Genomic DNA, 17,922 nt, shown 5'->3' on the forward strand with positions numbered 1-17,922 from the left:
ATCTCCTCAATTCAGGGAGTCTGCTAGAATCTGACTGGGTTTTCCCTCCCTACATTATGGCCTGGAAGTTCTCTTAAGGCAGTAAATGGGCATGGGATATGCCTATTGTTTTCCATCTCTCAGGGATCATTATTTTTCATTGCTTATATCTAATGTCTTAAAAACCATTGTTTTATATACTTTGTCTAGAGGTTTGTTTGGGGATTCTTTTAGGTAGGAGGATAAATATAGTCCTTTTTACTCCATCTTGGACAGAAGTAGAAATTCATGTCATATTTTTAAAAAGAAAATTATAGATGAAGTGGACTGGAGCATAAACCCATCTCTCATTAGAAAATGGCTGGCTTAGGGGCACCTAGGTGGCTCAGTTGGTTAAGTGTCTGACTCTTGATTTCAGCTCAGGTTATGATCTCAGGGTCATGAGATCAAGCCCTGAGTCAAGTTCTGCACTGAGCATGGTACCCGCTTAAGATTCTCTCTCTCCCTCTCCCTCTGTCCCTCCCCTCCTTCTCGCTTGCTCTCTCTCTCAAAGAAAAAAAAAAAAAAAAGACTGGCTTGGTAGTTAGAATTGAGTTCTCTCTGAACTAAACTACATATTGTACCTATAATGATGAAAATTTAAATATCATTTGTTGCACAAAAATAAATCTCACATGTAGCATTAGCAAGACCTCAGTTACTAAATGGATTTGTGTGAATCCAGCCTTCTTAGTAACTTTTCTAAAAGAAGCAAGAATTGGCTTTAGAAGGATCTATTCTGTCCTCTCTGGACACTAGCTCTAAGATACCATTTTTCTTGCTTCCCCCAGCTTCCTGTAAGAATAGTATTCTTTGATTATTGGTCAACATCCAGGCCTTGCCTGTGATATGCACAGAGCTTGGAAAATAACATTTTTCCTTCTCTATCTTGTTATTTAATGACCCACTTGTTTATGACAGTTGCCTTTAAACAGGAATGTATCCTTGAAAGGTGCCAAACGAATGATTCATTTCTTTTTATTATTATAGTACAGAGCAGTGATTTTTCAAAGACCTGAATTTGTATCCCTTAACTGTCTTCCTTGAACCCTTCTGCTCTACCAAAGTGAAGTGTATACTACTATATTTCCCTTCAGTTGGGGAAGAAAAATCCATATTAACTATTTTCATTCATGAATTCATTTATTGAATGTTATTGAATATACCTACCCTATGACAAGAACTGTACTAGTTAGTAAGTTAATTAAGTTAACTTAATAGGTTAGGTGACTGTGGTAGGGCAAGTTGATGACATGTAAGGGTAGAGTGTAGAGGTTGACATGATCAAGATAGATAGGTAGGTAGGTAGGTAGGTAGATAGATAGATAGATAGATAGATAGATAGATAGATAGATAGATAGATTTGGTAGCTGTATACAGAAGGAATAATAGCCTATTTAAGTACATAGTAAAAGCAAGAGATGTTGAGAACCTAAACTATATGGCTGCCATTCATTGAGGATTAAGGTTCTGAGCTAAGAACTTAACATACATGTTCTCATTTAGCCTAATGGGGTAAATACTCTTATTACCCTCATTTACAGATGACAAAATTGAGACTTAAGAGTGATCAGCACCTCCCCCAAGGTCGTATCTCTCTAGTAGCAGTGGAATAGGAAAGAAAAAAGGAATTATATCTGAGAGATATTCCTCAAGAATTTTTTTTTTTAAAGATTTACTAATTTATTTTAGAGAGAGAGAGAGAGCATGAGCAGGGGGAGGGACAGAAGGAGAGGGAGAGAATCTCAGGCAGACTCCCTGCTGAGCATGGAGTCCGACATGGGGCTGGATCTCACGACTCTGAGATCATGACCTGAGCTGAAACCAAGAGTCGGACACTCAGCCAACTGAGCCAACTCAGGTGCCCCACTCCTCAAGAATTACTGGTAGGACTTGTGACAAATTAGATATAAATATTAAGGAAGAAGAAATCCTGATGAGTGTCAAGTTTCTATGTGGAAAGATCAGGCAGATTGGTGATACTTCATTAACTGAGATAATAAGTGGAAGAGAAAGAATAGATTAAGGTGAGTGAGACAGTAACTTTACTTTTAAACACTTGAAGTTTGAGGTTTCTATTGGAAATCCAAATAGGTAACTCTGGTGAGTTGTTGGAGATGCTGTATAGGAGTTTGGTAATGAGGAATAGAAATACAAACCATCACCACTTAGCTGTGAAACCTTTTAGTCTATTCCTTTGAGATTATCCAGGGATCATGAAGAAGAAAAAAATGAAATATAGAACCGAGAATTGGCAATATCTTAGGGATGGGCAGAAGAGGAGGAATCATTAAAGACACATCAGGAGGAGAGGACAAAAAGAACTAGAAGGAAGTGTTGCCATGTGAAGCCCAAGAAGGGAATGCATTTCCAAAAGTGGGAGTTAGTTAAAAGTGTTAAATCCTGAGGAGTGGTTAAGAAGCATAAAGACTAGAAAAAGAAATCATCGTACTTAACAATTAGAAAGGCTTTAGTGACTTTAACCAAAACAATTTGAGCAGATATGAATAATATGGGAGGAGGCCAGGCTAGAGTGTGCCGTTGCTGCAGAAGTGAAGAGAGCAAGCGGGGCTGTTTCAAAAAATATTGGGTGGGGAAAGGAAGAAGGGAGACAAGTCAGAAGCCTCAAAGGGAAGGTGCCTTAAAGAGAGTCAGTATGTTCTCGATATCTTTTTTGCTAAGTTTTGTTTTAAATAAGTTGGGGGGGGGTGGATTACGGTTACTCCAGATGTCTTTTTGGCTTGATGATGTCGCTAGTGCTGGCAGCTAACACGGTTAACCACCAGACGCTGTCCTAGGCCCATCCCATCTGTTAACTCATCTAATCCTCACAGTGTCATTCTTACCCCTATTTTAAAAATGAGGAAGACTGAGATATCCAGAGCCTAAGTACTTATCCTAAAGTCACACAACCAGTAAGTAACAGAGACAGGATACAAACTAAGGGATCTTGGCTCTGAGTCCACCGTTCTTCCTACTCTGCTATGTTTCCTTATTGACCCCAAAAGTGATTCTGCTTTATTTAACCTTTTATTTTTTAAGATTTTATTTATTTATTTGACAGAGAGAGACACAGCGAGAGCAGGAACACAAGCAGGGGGAGTGGGAGAGGGAGAAGCAGGCTTCCCGCTGAGCAGGGAGCCTTATGCGGGGCTCGATCCCAGGACACTGGGATCACGACCAGAGCGAAAGGCAGACGCTTAACCGACTGAGCCACCCAGGAGCCCCTTAACCTTTTTTTTTTTTTTTTTAAACAGGAGTTCTCTGGAATGAACATTTCTTAGCCTGTTATCTTTTAAGACCTCCTTCAAATTGCTTTACATTCTTTAGAAACTTATTTCCTGGTGTAGGAATAGCTGTCTACTGTAGTCCTTTCCAGAGCAGCAAGAATAAACAACAGTCCCTAAAGAGATTTGACTCCTGTAAATGGGAGAGTGAACCTTCTAGAAACTCAGTAGACAACTCAACCCCTACCCTGGTTTAAACATTTCTTAAGAAAAAAATAAGCGGTGTTTTTTTGAGTGATGTTCGGCGCTGATGTGATATCAGGTTGTGTCTGCAGCACATGTGTTTTTTCTCTGCTCTGTGTTGAGAATGGCATGCATGTCATGAACCCTAAGAATAAGCCTGAAATTATCTTTTGTTCTGAGGAACAGAGGTGCTTCCAGGCTAGACTTTACAGTCATTGTAGAAGAATGTGAGGAAACACAACTCTGCTCCTGTTTGCACCAGACCTTGGCTGTATTACACACACCCTTTCTTCTGCCATTCCTGTGACTGACTTCTTTTAAGATGATTCATGATGGTTTTCCACGAGTAAACATGCTTTAGTCCAAATCCACTTAGAGCTCCTTTGCCTCCATTTTCCCTTCCCCTTTTCCACTTACAGCAGATGTTTATATTTGCATTTGGGCAGGCTGATCTCTTAGCCTTAATGCACTTTAGTGTTGTTGTTTTTTAATGTTTACACTTTGCCTTAGTTAAACAAAGGTCTCTTTTCTCCATAAGCCTAGGTATATAATTACATTTATTAATGGTCTCACAGAGACTGTTTCCTAGAGGGAACTCATTCGTCTGCCACAAGCCTCATTTGCATCGAAGAGATGCACACACTGAAGAGATGCCCACACTGATCTGAATCTAGAGTGGTTATTAAATCCTTTTTAAAACTACTTTCCAAAGCTTGTCTCATTTGTGTGCCCTATTGAAATGTGATTCCTTTCCATGTTTTTTTTTTTCCTTTAACATTTTATTAGGAAGATTTTCAGATGTACCAGAAAGGAAAGAATCTTACAATTAACACTTACAGACCCACCACCTTGGTTATATCATGAACATTTTGCTACCTTATTTTATCATAACCTGTCTATCCATCTGCCCATCTCTTTACCCACCCATTATTTTTTATGAATTTTGAAGTAAATTATAGGTATCAGTACAGTTAAAAAAAAAAGATTTATTTTTTGAGGGAGAGAGTGAGCGTGCCCTCGAGTCAGGGTGGAGGCAGAGGGAGAGAATCTTCAAGCAGACTCCCTGCTAAGCGCGGAGCCTGATGTGAGACTCGAGAAACCAAGTCAGATGCTTAACTGAGCCACCCAGGCGCCCCACTATACTTTATTAGAATGCTTTGAGAGGGGTGAGATGGTCTTTGCTGTGCTGGGACTGCCAACTCTTGAGTGCCAGGGGTAAGAAAGCCACATCTGTTACTAAATGGTATGGATTAGCTCATCTTTTTTCCCTTAGCTCAGCTGTAGTTACAGTGGTAATTTCTCATGGATTATTTCAGTGTTTCTGCCTTAGAAAATCTCTTGGAAGCCAGCTGATATCCCAAACAAACATTATTTAGGAATATGAACTCCACAGAGAACATCCATTACCTCCATATCTCACAATGCAGCCCAAAATGCTTTCTTGTTCATATGCCCTAAATGTATTGTTGGTACATAGGAAGTAGGGCTTTCTTCTATCATACTGAGCTGACAAAAGCCTTAGGTTCTGAGGTACAGAAATTGTTTCTAGGCTGTTCTTGGCATCTACAGTTGTTTTACCATATGGTACTGGCTAATTTTGTCTGTTCTTCCCTTGAGGCTTTTGTGAATTGATTACATTTTTAGAAAAATTTTTAAATAACTTTTTAAAATGTCAAAGCTTTCTCAGTAGAATAAAATATGATGGGAGATTACGTCAACATGAGAACAAGTTAAGAGAATTTTTCTCAAAAACTTAAGCATTTAAATTGAATCTATACATAATTCCATATTATAAATTAGCATTGGTCATATTCATGAAAGCCCTGTTGATACGAAATATAAAGTAATCTTGGACCTGAAGAAATAATTCAGTTAGTGTAGAAATCATATGAGAGTTTCTGTAGCTCTTCTCTCTCTGGAAAGGTCATTTCTGGCTAAGCACACAGTTCCTAAAGGGAAGCACAGGAGAGGTGAAGGAGAAAGAAGACAGCTTAGCCCATCAGCTAAGCCTAATCAATCCTGGTCATCAGTGGGATCATTCATGTCACTTTCAGATTTGGAAGTGATATCCTGTAGAGCAGCTGCACCATAATATAATGGAAAAAACCTGTTTTTTTGAGTCAGAATTAGGTTTTGTTTCTAGTTCTGAAACCAGTTCTGTGACTTTAGGTCTCGCTAGGCCTAATTAGACTCATCTCAAGCCAACTGATCTATTTTCTCCTTCCTCCCGGGGAGTCCTGTCACTGCTCACCCAGATCTCAGTGTGTCTGTCTGGGTGCCCACCAAGCACTCCCAGGGGCCCAGGAAGCCCCGAGTAGGTAGCAGCACCTACTGTCAAATGACATGGAAAATGGTGGGAGTAGGGAGCTCCAAGAATCAGTCCCCCCATTGAAGTAGCCATTAAGCTGGCAAGTCTGACAGAATCAACCTTTTCAGAACTCTGGAATTGGTAAGTGAAAAATGAAAAAAGATTATAAAACAGTATGATCCCATTTTGGGTTTTTAAAATAAGTATTTATGGTACAGAAAAAAATTCAGAATATATATGAGTAGTGTTTCTCTCTGGCTACTGGGAGTACAATTATTATCTTGTTTATCTGCTATTCCTAAATTTTCTATAGTGAATATATATTACTTCTGTAAAAAATAGCAAAAAGCAAAATAGAACAGTTTGGCAGTTTCTCAAAAAGTTAAACATAGAGTTTCCACATGACTCAGCAATACCACTCCTAGATATATACCCAAGATAACTGAAAACATATGTACACAAAAACTTATACATGAATGTTTATACCAGCATAATTCATAATAGCCAAAAAGTGGAAACAAAGCAGATGTTTATCAGATAAATTGATAAACAAAATGTGATAGATCCATATAATGGAATATTACTCAACAATAAAAAGAATGAAGTACTGATACATGCTTCAACATGAATGAACCTCAAAAACATTATACTAAATGAGCCAGACACAAAAGGTCACGTATCACACAGTAACATTTATCGTGTATGTCCAGAATAGGCAAATCTGTAAAGACAGGAAGTCTGGTTGCCAGGGTCTGGGAGGAAGGGGGACTGGGAAGTAACAGTTAAGGGGTGTAGAGTTTTCTTTGCGGGATGATAAAAATGTTCAGGAATTAGATAGTGATGGTTGCACAACTTTGTAAATGTATAGTTGACCCTTGACCAACACAGATTTAAACTGGGCTGGTTGACTTATATGTGGATTTTTTACAGACACTACTCTACATGTATTTTCTCTTATGATTTTCTTACTAACATTTTCTTTTCTCTAGCTTTATTGTAAGAATATAGTGTATAGTATGTATAACATACAAAATATGGGTTAGTTGGCTACCGGTAAGGCTTTGAGTCAGATAGGCTATATTAGTAAGGTTTTGGGTGAGTCAGATGTTACACGTGGATTTTCAACTCCATGAGGCATCAGCTCCTCTATCCCCCATGTAGTGCAAGGGTCAACTGTACTGAAAACCACTGAACTGGATACTTTAAAAGGGTGAATTTTATGATCTGTAAAGTGTAGCTCAATGAAGTAATGTTTAAGAAAGGTAAAATAGACTATGAGCTACAAGCCATTAGAATGAAAAAGAATAGATTTAGCAAGTTAATAGTCAAATTTTCACTGAATTCTGTAATTACAGTTATGGATTTAAAAAAATTTTTAATTCCAGTTAGTTAACATACAGTGTTATAATAGCCTATAGTTGTGGATTTTATTATTTTATTTTTTTTAGTTATGGATTTTAAAAGAGTAAGTTTTGTTAAAGAGATGAGAATCAGGAAATTATAAGCAATTATATAGCCGAATCTCCACAGCCTTTTTTCTTTTTTTTTTTAAGTGAACATTTGGGACATTTTAAAACTGATATAGGAAACTGTTTTCTTCTCTTTTTAGAGTTTGGCTTTATACTTTTAATTATTTGCACTATTTTTGGAATTGTTATCCTTTTTTTAATGCTTTTATCATTCTAATAGCTTTCAGAGAGTTTTTAATGAGAGTGTGTACATGTATGCTTGCTTGTGAGTAGATTTTCTCAAGTAAGCTGCCATCTCTAGATCCCGTTTAATTATGTCTAAGTGGTTTAATCATGTTCTAGAATAATATAAGCAGTATAAATAGATCTCATTTCCCCCTTTTATGATTTTCCTTTCTCCTGTCCTCATCCCCTTCCCCTGGGCTTTATACTCCAAAATATAAAAGGGGGTTAGAGTATAATACCTTATTTTTAATTAATTCTTTCAGTAAACATTTATTGAGTACCTGCTATCTGTCAAAGCACTGTGCTAAGGTTAAAGATACAAAAATAAAATATCTGGTTCCTGGGGCACCTGTCTGGCTCAGTTGATAGAGCATGTGACTCTTGATCTCTGGGTCGTGAGTTCAAGCCCCACACTGGGCATAGAGCTTACTTTAAAAACAGCAACAACAACAACCTGGTTGCAGACAGATAAAATGATACATCTTAGAGCTACTCTCTGAACAGTTAGGAAGGCATTTAACCCAGATAAGGGAGGTCATAGACAAGACTTCTTTCTACCATCAATAAAATTAGAAGGTTGATCTTTGAAAGCAAGTTACATCTATTATGCATTTTTAGAAAACTATTGAAAGTAGAGCTCATGCTTGAATTTTAGTACATCCCACAACTACAGAAGCACAGAAAAAAATCTTGAGAAAAGCAGTGGGATCTGTCTCCAAGACATGGTGTATATAAGCCAAACTGTTGGTTTTTTGGTTTTGTAAGCCAAACTCTTGGTTTTTTGGTTTTGTTTTGTTTTTTTAATTGGCATGAATACAAGCAGTAGACGAGCAAACACCTGAGGTCAAAGTTTGGTTTCTGCTTCCTTGACTGCTTAACATGTTGAAGACTTTTTAAACTATCAGAGCTTTTAGAGGCTTTGCTTATTCTAATATACCTACTAAATTAAAAAGAAAAATACCATTATGAACTTAAAAGGAATTACTGTTTTCACTGGTATTTTTAGAGAAACAGACACGTAGCCATATTAGTTGTTAAATATTGAAATATATCCTTAGTGGTTGGTAAAGAGCTGATGCTGTAAGCCATCTGGGTGCTCTGCCATAGCCTGGACTGTCCCCCAGGGACTCTAACCCTGTATCTCCCCACAATCCAGCAGCTAAAAGATTATCTCCAGGCGTAGAAGGAAGCCTTAAGGACCCTGCTTCCGTACTGCTTTGGCATCCATTTGGAGTGCTGGTGCCGGGCCATCCCCACTGTTTAATAATTTTGAATATCACCCTGTCTTTCTGACTGTTCCATAAATCATTGGCATTTTAACTATGTTTGTTTTCTGCCAATTGGAGTATCAAATGACCCTAGCTCACCTGCCATTGCCTATCTATGTAGAAGCAAAATTGAGTTGTATTATTTGCTGAATAACCCAGAATACCATCGTACTGTAACTAAGAGTCTCCTAAACCATGCTGCTCTTCTTCTGTATTTCTTTCAATGATGACAGTTTGGCCTAAGTTCTGTGTTCTCTTATTGTTCCTTCCAGTTCACTTTGCACCTTATAGGCCTCCAGATATCTCCCTGAAGCCTCTGCTCTTTGAAGTGCCCAGCATCACTACAGAGTCAGTGTTTGTTGGCCGGGATTGGGTTTTCCATGAAATAGATGCTCAACTTCAGAGTTCAAATGCCAGCGTGAACCAAGGAGTAGTGATTGTGGGAAACATTGGGTTCGGCAAAACTGCCATCATTTCCAGACTGGTGGCCCTCAGCTGCCATGGAACACGGATGAGACAGATCGCCTCAGACAGCCCACACGCCTCCCCCAAACGTACGTATTCCTTTTTAAAGAACTCCCTGCTTTGTTGCTCTGAAAGTTTTTCTGACCTATTAAGCCTTATATCCTTTTATTTTCTGATCTGCAAAAACCTGACTTACACGAGAGGACCATTAATTCAGAGTTGAGAGAAAGAATGTAATACTCTGTTTACATTTAACCCACATACCTAGCGGTCACCTAAGTGTGACTGAGAAAACCTTTCTCTGGGAATAAATTTATGACTCTTCCCTTCTGGCAGTCTGGTTACTCTGTCCTTTGGACGATGACTGCAGCATCGCCTGTAAGAGCCGGTTGCACCCATCACTGTCGGCTGTTGCTCAGCCAGGGCCCGTGTCCTCTCGCTCCGAGCCCGCACAGTTTGTGTGCAGCTTTAGTTCCCTTGCTCTTGAAGTCAGTACTGCACTGCTTGGGCTCGAACTTCATTGTGTCCTTGAAGGGTTTCTCCTGCTTCCTTGTGAAAAGATGCTGAGATCTCATATATATTCATACTTCTTTCATCGCAGGGCACAGCTTAACGATCACCACCAGGATCTTATTTTTAAAATACTCACGTGGTCCTTAGTACCAGGCACTCTCTAAGATCTTAACCAGTATTAATTCACCCAATCCTCTTATCAACTCAGTAAGGTAATTCCTGTTATCTTCATGTCACAGAGAAGTGATCTGAGGCTCAAAGAGGTTAAGTAGACCTCCTAGGTTTCAAAGCCAGTCAATGGTGAAACAAGTGAGCCTAAGCAGTCTGTTTCAGAGGCCAGTCTCTTACCCACTTTGCTGTCCTGCCTCTCCTTATTGGAGGAAATCATCTGAAGAAAGAGAATGTATGGATGTTCTTCCTATATAACCTATATATATAGAACTAGTCTGCCTGGTTTCTATTACTTAGAACAAAACCAGAAACTATTGCTCTGCTAGTCCAAATCAATAATCTAGCTCACCGCAAATTTTCAGACAGCAACCACTAGAAATGGCTTGAGATCATGGTAGTTACAGAGTCTAGCACATGCTAGAAACTCAACAGGAACTCTCTTCACATCCTCCAGATATTCTGGCTTCCTGATGAAATTAATTAGCAGCCTCCTGTCATTAAGTAGGCAGATTACCTCTGGTTAACTTAATGGATATCTCACATGGAGAAGAACTAGTGTCTACAGAGAAAACTGGTTAAATTAAGAGTCCCAGGGTATGATAAAAATTGGTATGGAAGAATTCCTTTCTCACAAGCACTGTCATGCTGTTTCTACAGGAAGCTTTTCTGAGGGAAATTAACATTGTGTCGTGGGAGCCAAGAGCCCAGAGTTTGAGCCCCAACACTCATGTGACTACACATATTTTGTAACTTGAGAATTTTAATTGAATTTTTTAGACCTGTTTTCTCATCTGTAAAATGAGGAAGTGATCTTTAAGATTTGTTCCTGTGTTAAAATTCTGTGATTCTAAAAACATATCTTCTTGAAGTTGAAAAGTAGTCGAAATTAACTTTCCAGACTATTCCAGTATTTTCCTTTGAGTGCTTAAATATCACACCAGACTACATCTTATCTGAGAAATCCAAGAGGTTAACTCTTTGAGTGTGTCAGAAAGAAAACCAGATTGCTAATAGGCTCTGGTTATTAGCAGACTCCTCTGTATATCGCTGTTGCGATAACAGGATGGTAGAATCCTGCAGGACAGAATAAATCCCGAGGGCAAAAAGAGCTGTTTTCTGAGAAAGCAAAGGTACCTGGGAGAGCAAGAGTTAATAGAACACAGCCCATGTGCTCCCCAAAGCAGAGGTTCTTTAAAGGTAGTTCATTAAGTTATTCTCTGACATCCATTGCCTTTTATCTCCAGAGATACTCTAAAAATACCAGGACGCTGCCATTCTTGAGATAAATGTCCGTATGTTGTGACTGTAGATTTGCCCTGATAGTTAACTTTCAAAACTTGAAGACGGTGTCAAAGGAGATAGAATATGTGGTTATGTATTTATCAGAATTACACAGAACCAGCAGTAGCCTTGTACAAAATAATTTTTGTTGTAATCTGCCCAAGTCCAAACTACCTCCTACCTCCGCCACCTTCCCAGAGCCACTAGCCCTTAAGAAGAGTCAAGAATACGTGACTGATAAAGCGTGCGAGCTGTTTCTCGGCATTAATCTGTTGTTATGTAAGCTGGGGCTGGGAGTTTTCCTGGCAGCAGCAGAATTTCTTTCATTAATGAATAAGAATGATGTCTGTATGGAGAGATGGCTTAATTTTTCCACAGACTTTAATTTGCATCAAGCTGGGATAGGTTTATTTGAATTCCCAAGGGCTTTCCTAACCCTCCGTCAGTGATACCAGTGATAACAGTTGTAGAAATAACAAGAACAAGGTGGAAAATCGTTGGAGCTCCCAGCTTCCATCTCTGCATCATCTGCCTTCTTTGTTCTGCCCCTGCCTCCCGCACACTGCGCAGCACTGCTGGGAAAGATGTGAGCCTCTCAGCCTGCAGCCCTGCCTCGCCTGGCTCTGTCCTTCCCCCACAGACACTCAGCCCCCGGCCCGCCCCCTCCTTGTCATTTCCCTGGGACAGTACAGAAAAGCTGTCAAGGCAGGCAGTAGCCTGTCATCCTGCTTTCCACCCACACCCCTTCCCAAACCCGACTCCCCCGTCAGTCTCCCCCACCACCGTCATCACCCCCCCACCCCCCCAGCACAGACACACAAAGAACAAAAACATCTTGTAAAAATAGACCCGTTGTGTAATTTAGGCATTATTACGTTAACTACAAGTATACTCAGTACAGTAGTTAGGGAAGCTCTGTCTAATACAAGACAATCTTTTCTCATCACTAAAAGTCTCAGGGTAGGTATTATTTGGATTTGACATTTGCCAACAGCTGCCAAGCCCCCAGACAGCTGTTGAAGTGAGTAACCCCTACCCTCCCTAGTCCACTCATTTCAGAAGTCTGTTTTGCCGGTTTGCTGTACATATTGACTGCTATCTACCTACGAACTTGTTTCTCCTGTTCTCTGAGTACCAAGCAGAGAGTAAAGATACTCTGACAAAAAGGAAGTCATCTCCAGAAAACAGTAGCTGGAATACAGAAGGTATTCAGGCAGTAATTGCCCACAAAATCAAATACCAGACAAAGGGAATGGGGTGGGGAGAAGGAGTGAACAACAAAAATGATACAGTGACAGTCACTGAGCTTTACCTCAGTTCACACATTTTCAGTCTTTTTCCACTGCTGCCTCCCACTGCTATCCTCCTACAGTTATTCTGAACTCGGCTCCAATGACCAGAGAATTTCCTCTCCCAGCTGGATGGAAGAAGTCTTAATTCAGTCCTGCTGGTGGGGAGTTAAATGAGGACTACCTTCCCCTATTCCTCCTCCTTTTCAATGGCTAGTGACCATCAACAATCTCCTAATTTTGGTACCCGTTTTTATACTGTGATCTGTACCCATATATAAATATATATATATATATAAAATTTCTTGTAGGAGATAAGGCATTTTCTAAATAACATGAACAAATGGAATTTTTTAAAAACAGCTTTATTTTTATTAAGTTACAATTCACATACCACACAATTCACCCACTTAAATTGTTCAGCTCAGTGCTTTCTAGTTTATTACAGAGTTGTACAGCAATCACCATAATCTAATATCAGAACATTTTTGTCTCCCCCCTAAAAGTAATGCCCATTAGTGGTCAATCTCCATTCTCCCCCTAACTCCCTATCTTCACCCCTATATAACCACCAATTTACTTTTTGTCTATATGGATTTCTCTACTCTGGGAACTTCATATAGAGAGAATCGTACGGTAGATGGTAACTGGCTTCTTTGAATGAGTGTAATATTCCATTATATGGATTTTCCGTATTTTAACTGTTCGTCAGTTGGTGGTCATTTGGATTATTTTCACTTTTGCACTGTTATGAATCTTGTTCCTTTGAACATTTGTGTACAAGTTTTTCTGTGGACCTAAGTTTTTATTTCTCTTGGAGTAGAATTGCTAGATCATAGAACAAATGGAATTTAATCAATCTTCCTTTTACTCAGGGCTTTATGAATATCTCATACAAACATCTCATCTTTTTAATCCAGATGTGGATGCCAACAGAGAGCTGCCACTCACACAGCCACCTTCAGCCCATTCATCCATCCCCAGTGGAAGCTGCCCAGGAACCCCAGAAATGCGCAGGCGGCAGGAGGAGGCTATGCGGAGACTAGCCTCGCAGGTACAATAGGGTTTCCAGGGTGCGGGCATGCCAGTTCCATTTGGACATAAAGGTAGGGGGACCCTTGGCAAAGTGGACAGAAATGTGTACAGCTATACCATGAGACCATGGAGAAAAGTTTCTCTTTCTTTGCTCCTCCTAGAAAAATACTTTGTCATTATGGAATGAAAACCTTATTGTTTGAAAGGCCCTCAGAAATAACCAGAGTCCCATAATGAATAGATAAAGAAGTCGAAACTCAAAGAAGTTATATGATTTATCCAAATCACAGTATAAGCACTCAGTAGTTTATTTTCATTCCTAGTTCAAAACTCTTCCTTCTATACTATACTGTCCATAATATTTTTATATGTTTGGGTTTTAAATTTCTATTTTTATCAAAGTAACATATGCATGATTTCAAAAATCAAATAATGCTCAAAGACTTATAATAAAAACCAGCAATTCTTTTCCCCTCCTTACGCCAAAGGCAGCCACTTTCAACCCCTGAGGCTGTTCTTCTGATCTTTACCTCCACTGTTTCTAAATAATATTCATATACTGCTCTAATTTTTTTCATCAGTTTTATATGTTATTTCTTGCTGCTTCTTATGGATGATGAGAATTTTAGGTCTTTCACTTTACTTCCTCCCTCCATCATCTCATACCGTTATATCATGATTTTTGTCTGAATCCACATTATAGTATTTTCAGTATTAGTACTGTGCATATATGTTTCATTGTGGAACCAAGGATAACATTTCCTTCTTGAGCAATTTTGTTTTTCCTGGGGTTACGAAATGCCTCATTTTAAATTTTGCTTATTCTTGATGGGGCACCTGGCTGGTTCAGTTGGTAGAGCATGTGACCATGTGACTCTTGATCTCAGGGTTGTGAGTTCAAGCCCCACGTTAGGTGTGTAGCCTACTTAAAAAAATTTAAAAAATAAAGTAAAATTTGCTTATTCTTTTTCAAATCTGTAGCTATAATCCATAATCCTTAATAGCTTTGTAAAATGCCTCTCAGTACAGTTTTCTACATCAGTTACATTTCCCCTGAGACATCTATCTTAGAGCATCCATCAAGCTCAGCCTGGACCTAGGATGCTCTCGAGGCTTACCACCTAGCTGTTATCCTGGAAATTCGCATTACTTCTCTTCTGTGTTTGATCCCATGTCATCATCTTCTTTCTTGATTTTATCTCTCATTTTGGTGGAGCACATCCGCCAGTGCACAGGAGGTAAGTTTTTAAAACTTAAGTTTCTAAAAACATCTTTATTCCATTCTCATTCATTACTATTTCTATGACATAATGTAATTCTAGGTTAAGAATTATTTCCCCTCAGAATTTTGAAGGCATTGTTCCATTGTCTTGAGCTTCTAATAATTTTGTTATTAAATGATATTCTTATTCCTAATTCTTTTTTTTATTGAAGATTTTTATTTATCTATTTGTCAGAGAGAGAGAGAGAGAGAGAGAGAGCTAGCACAAGCAGGGGGAGCGGCAGGCAGAGGGAAAAGCAGGTTGAGCAAGGAGCCCAATGAGGGACTCAATCCCAGGACGCTGGGATCATGACCTGAGCCAAAGGCAGACACTTAACTGACTGAGCCTCCCAGGCATCCCTTATTCCTAATTCTTTTTTTTTTTTTTTAAGATTTATTTATTTATTTATTTATTTAATTGACAGAGAGAGAGAGAAAGAAACAGCGTGAGAGGGAACACAAGCAGGGGAAGTGGGAGAGGGAGAAGCAGGCTTCCCGCCGAGCAGGGACCGTGATGTGGGACTCAATCCCAGGACCCTGAGATCACGACCCGAGCCGAAGGCAGTCACTTAACCAACTGAGCCACCCAGGCGTCCCCCTTATTCCTAATTCTTTATACCATTTTTGCTCTCCAGAAACTTTTAGGATCTTCTTTTTTATCACCATTGTCCTTGGGCCTTTTTTCCATTTAATGTTTTGGTACCTACCTGGAGATAGTCTTTGATTCTGGGAAGTGCTTTTGTACTACTTATTGATAATTTTATCACCACCATCTGCTCTGTTTTCTCCTTCTACAACTCTTTTTAATAAAAAATTAGATTTCTTATACTGATACTCTAGTTTTCTTTCCTATATTCTACTTTTGTTTTTCTATTTTGGTTTTTGATTTAACTTTAAGAGATTTTTCACAACATCACCTTCCAGTCCTTTCACAAGGATTGGCTGTCATAGTTTTCCAATAACTTTCTTTTGCCCTAGTTGTTCCCTTCTTTTTCATGGCATTCTGTTCTTGTTTTATAGATGGGTTATTTTCTCTTATCTCTTCCGTAGTACTTAGGCACTGGAAAACTGATTGGAAGCTTATGTGTATAGAGAGCTTAACTGTACAGCAGTAAGATGACCCACCAGCCTTTGTTGGAAACACCCAAAAGTCAGTGTTCATAAAGTTTTTTCTTTGTGCTGTTCTTCTCTAGCAAAAAATCCACCCATCTCTTTCCTGGAGGATTTATATCCTGGGTCTATATCTAGAGCTGGCAAGAGAAGAGCTGGAGTTTCACCATTCAGTATGCAGACTTTTACTCAAGTCCCTTGTTTTCAGTCCTGCACTTGACCCTTACCTATTCTGTGTCTGATGTCCCTAAGTCTGTTCTCCCTGGTTTTGTTTCTCTAATGAATATAATTCTCTTTCCTGTGGGTGTTGGGGAAGGTAGTCATCTGGCTGGGCAGGGTGGGTGTGGCTGTCTGGAGAGCTAACTGCCCCTTATATAAACTTCAAATAATGTCTGTATTTTCAATTCCCTTCCTCACCCCAATCTTCCACAGCACCTGGTGCTTCTAACTCCTGTGCTTTTCTGAGGTTTTACAGATGATTTGGCCTCATCCTATTGTCCTTCCTCCCAGCAGACATTTGTTTCTCGTTCTTCTGTCTGCTAAGTCATTTATGAATCATACATCTACTTTCTAACCTTCTATATTATAATCTGAGATTATAGACAGATAGCCATATAGGTGGAGTTTGCATGTCTCTTATTCTCCTTATCTTTGAGGATTTTCAACAGAAGAACAAGAGTTTTAACGTGTCTGTTTCCAATATTCAGAGAAATCTCTTGTCATGGTTAATTAGTAATGAGGAACAGGGAGTCATCTGTAATATCATAAGGTTCTAATTTCTTCATAGACATCCAGTCCAGCCCAGAGCTCGAAGCAGCATATTTCCCCCAGCTACGTTTTTAACTGTCCCCACTTAGCAGTGGGCTTCTGAAACAGTCTCAGATTTCCCTCATATTCATTGCTAACTCAGTGCAACTTTAAAAGACATCTGCTTTTTTCTAAATATTTTGGATAAACTAGCTCCCGCTTCTTCTTTAGAAGATCAGAATAAATATCACCTTGGAAATACATTGAATGCTGAAGAGCTTCCATCATCATCATCAATTTACTCATTTAGAATGGATGTTTGGAATGCATCAAATACAAGACTGAAGTTAAGGCAGTGAACAAAACAGACACAGTCCCCCCGCTGTTACGTAGCCCACGTTCTTGCAGTGGGAGAAAGCCAATAAACAAACATGTAATATGTCAGATCGTGATGAGTGCTGAAAAGAGCTCCAGGAATTACGTCTCCCCACATTGTCACTTCTTAGTCTCTCTCTCTCATCAAGAGAAAAAGTCTCAAGAAGTTTATGTTCAATATTTGGGAAATGTTACATATTGTTTGTAGGAAATTAGTGACTGCACTTAAGTGATCTCATTTTGGGGTGCCTGGGTGGCTCAGTTGTTAAGCATCTGCCTTCAGCTCAGGTCATGGTCCCAGGGTCCTGGGATCGAGCCCTGCATTGGGCTCTCTGCTCCGCGGGAAGCCTGCTTCTCCCTCTCCCTCTCCCCCTGCTTGTGTTACCTCTCTTGCCTGTCTCTCTGTCAAAAATAAGTAAAAAATCTTTAAAAAAAAAAAGTGATCTCATTTTAAATTCCATGATCGTGTCTATCTTAAGCAAAATGTAAATCTTTTTTGTGCCTAGAGATGGGATATCTTTACATTTATATTGAACATTGTATAAGAAATGGCTCTTTAAATTAAAATTGGTGTTTATGTTCAAGATTTGGAAAATGTTAAATATTATAAGTAGGAAATTAGTGATTATTTACACTTACTCAAGGAATATATTTTAAATTTCATGATTATTTCTTCCTTAAGCAAAATCTAAATGCACCTGTCTGCACCTAGAGATGGGATAGTTTTAAGTTTATAGTAAATGTTGTACAAGAAATGGCATCTTATTATCCTAGTAATTGTGCCATGTGTCACATTTTAAGTATATAAGCTTGTTCTTGGAAGCATAGAGCAGAAGCCAGCAATCTTACTTCTCACTATATAACAAGCCAGTAAGCAGAAGCCTTTTCAGTAAGATTTTCAAATCAATTAGTATTTT

At 39.0% G+C, this 17,922-nt stretch overlaps 1 protein-coding gene across 11 annotated transcripts in view; it reads left to right on the forward strand.

The window, feature by feature from the left end:
• Window positions 1–17,922, forward strand: part of TANC2 (tetratricopeptide repeat, ankyrin repeat and coiled-coil containing 2) — a 360,622-nt gene that overhangs the window by 255,868 nt on the left and 86,832 nt on the right. For all 11 annotated transcript variants that reach the window (XM_036116207.2, XM_036116210.2, XM_036116204.2 and 8 more), the window contains 2 exons: window positions 9,031–9,312; window positions 13,398–13,531. In XM_036116207.2, the coding sequence (XP_035972100.1) occupies window positions 9,031–9,312; window positions 13,398–13,531 (416 nt within the window). The remainder of the gene's footprint in view (window positions 1–9,030; window positions 9,313–13,397; window positions 13,532–17,922) is intronic.

This window comes from Halichoerus grypus, chromosome 2, assembly GCF_964656455.1.
Source record: "Halichoerus grypus chromosome 2, mHalGry1.hap1.1, whole genome shotgun sequence".
NCBI classification, from domain to species: Eukaryota; Metazoa; Chordata; class Mammalia; order Carnivora; family Phocidae; genus Halichoerus; species Halichoerus grypus.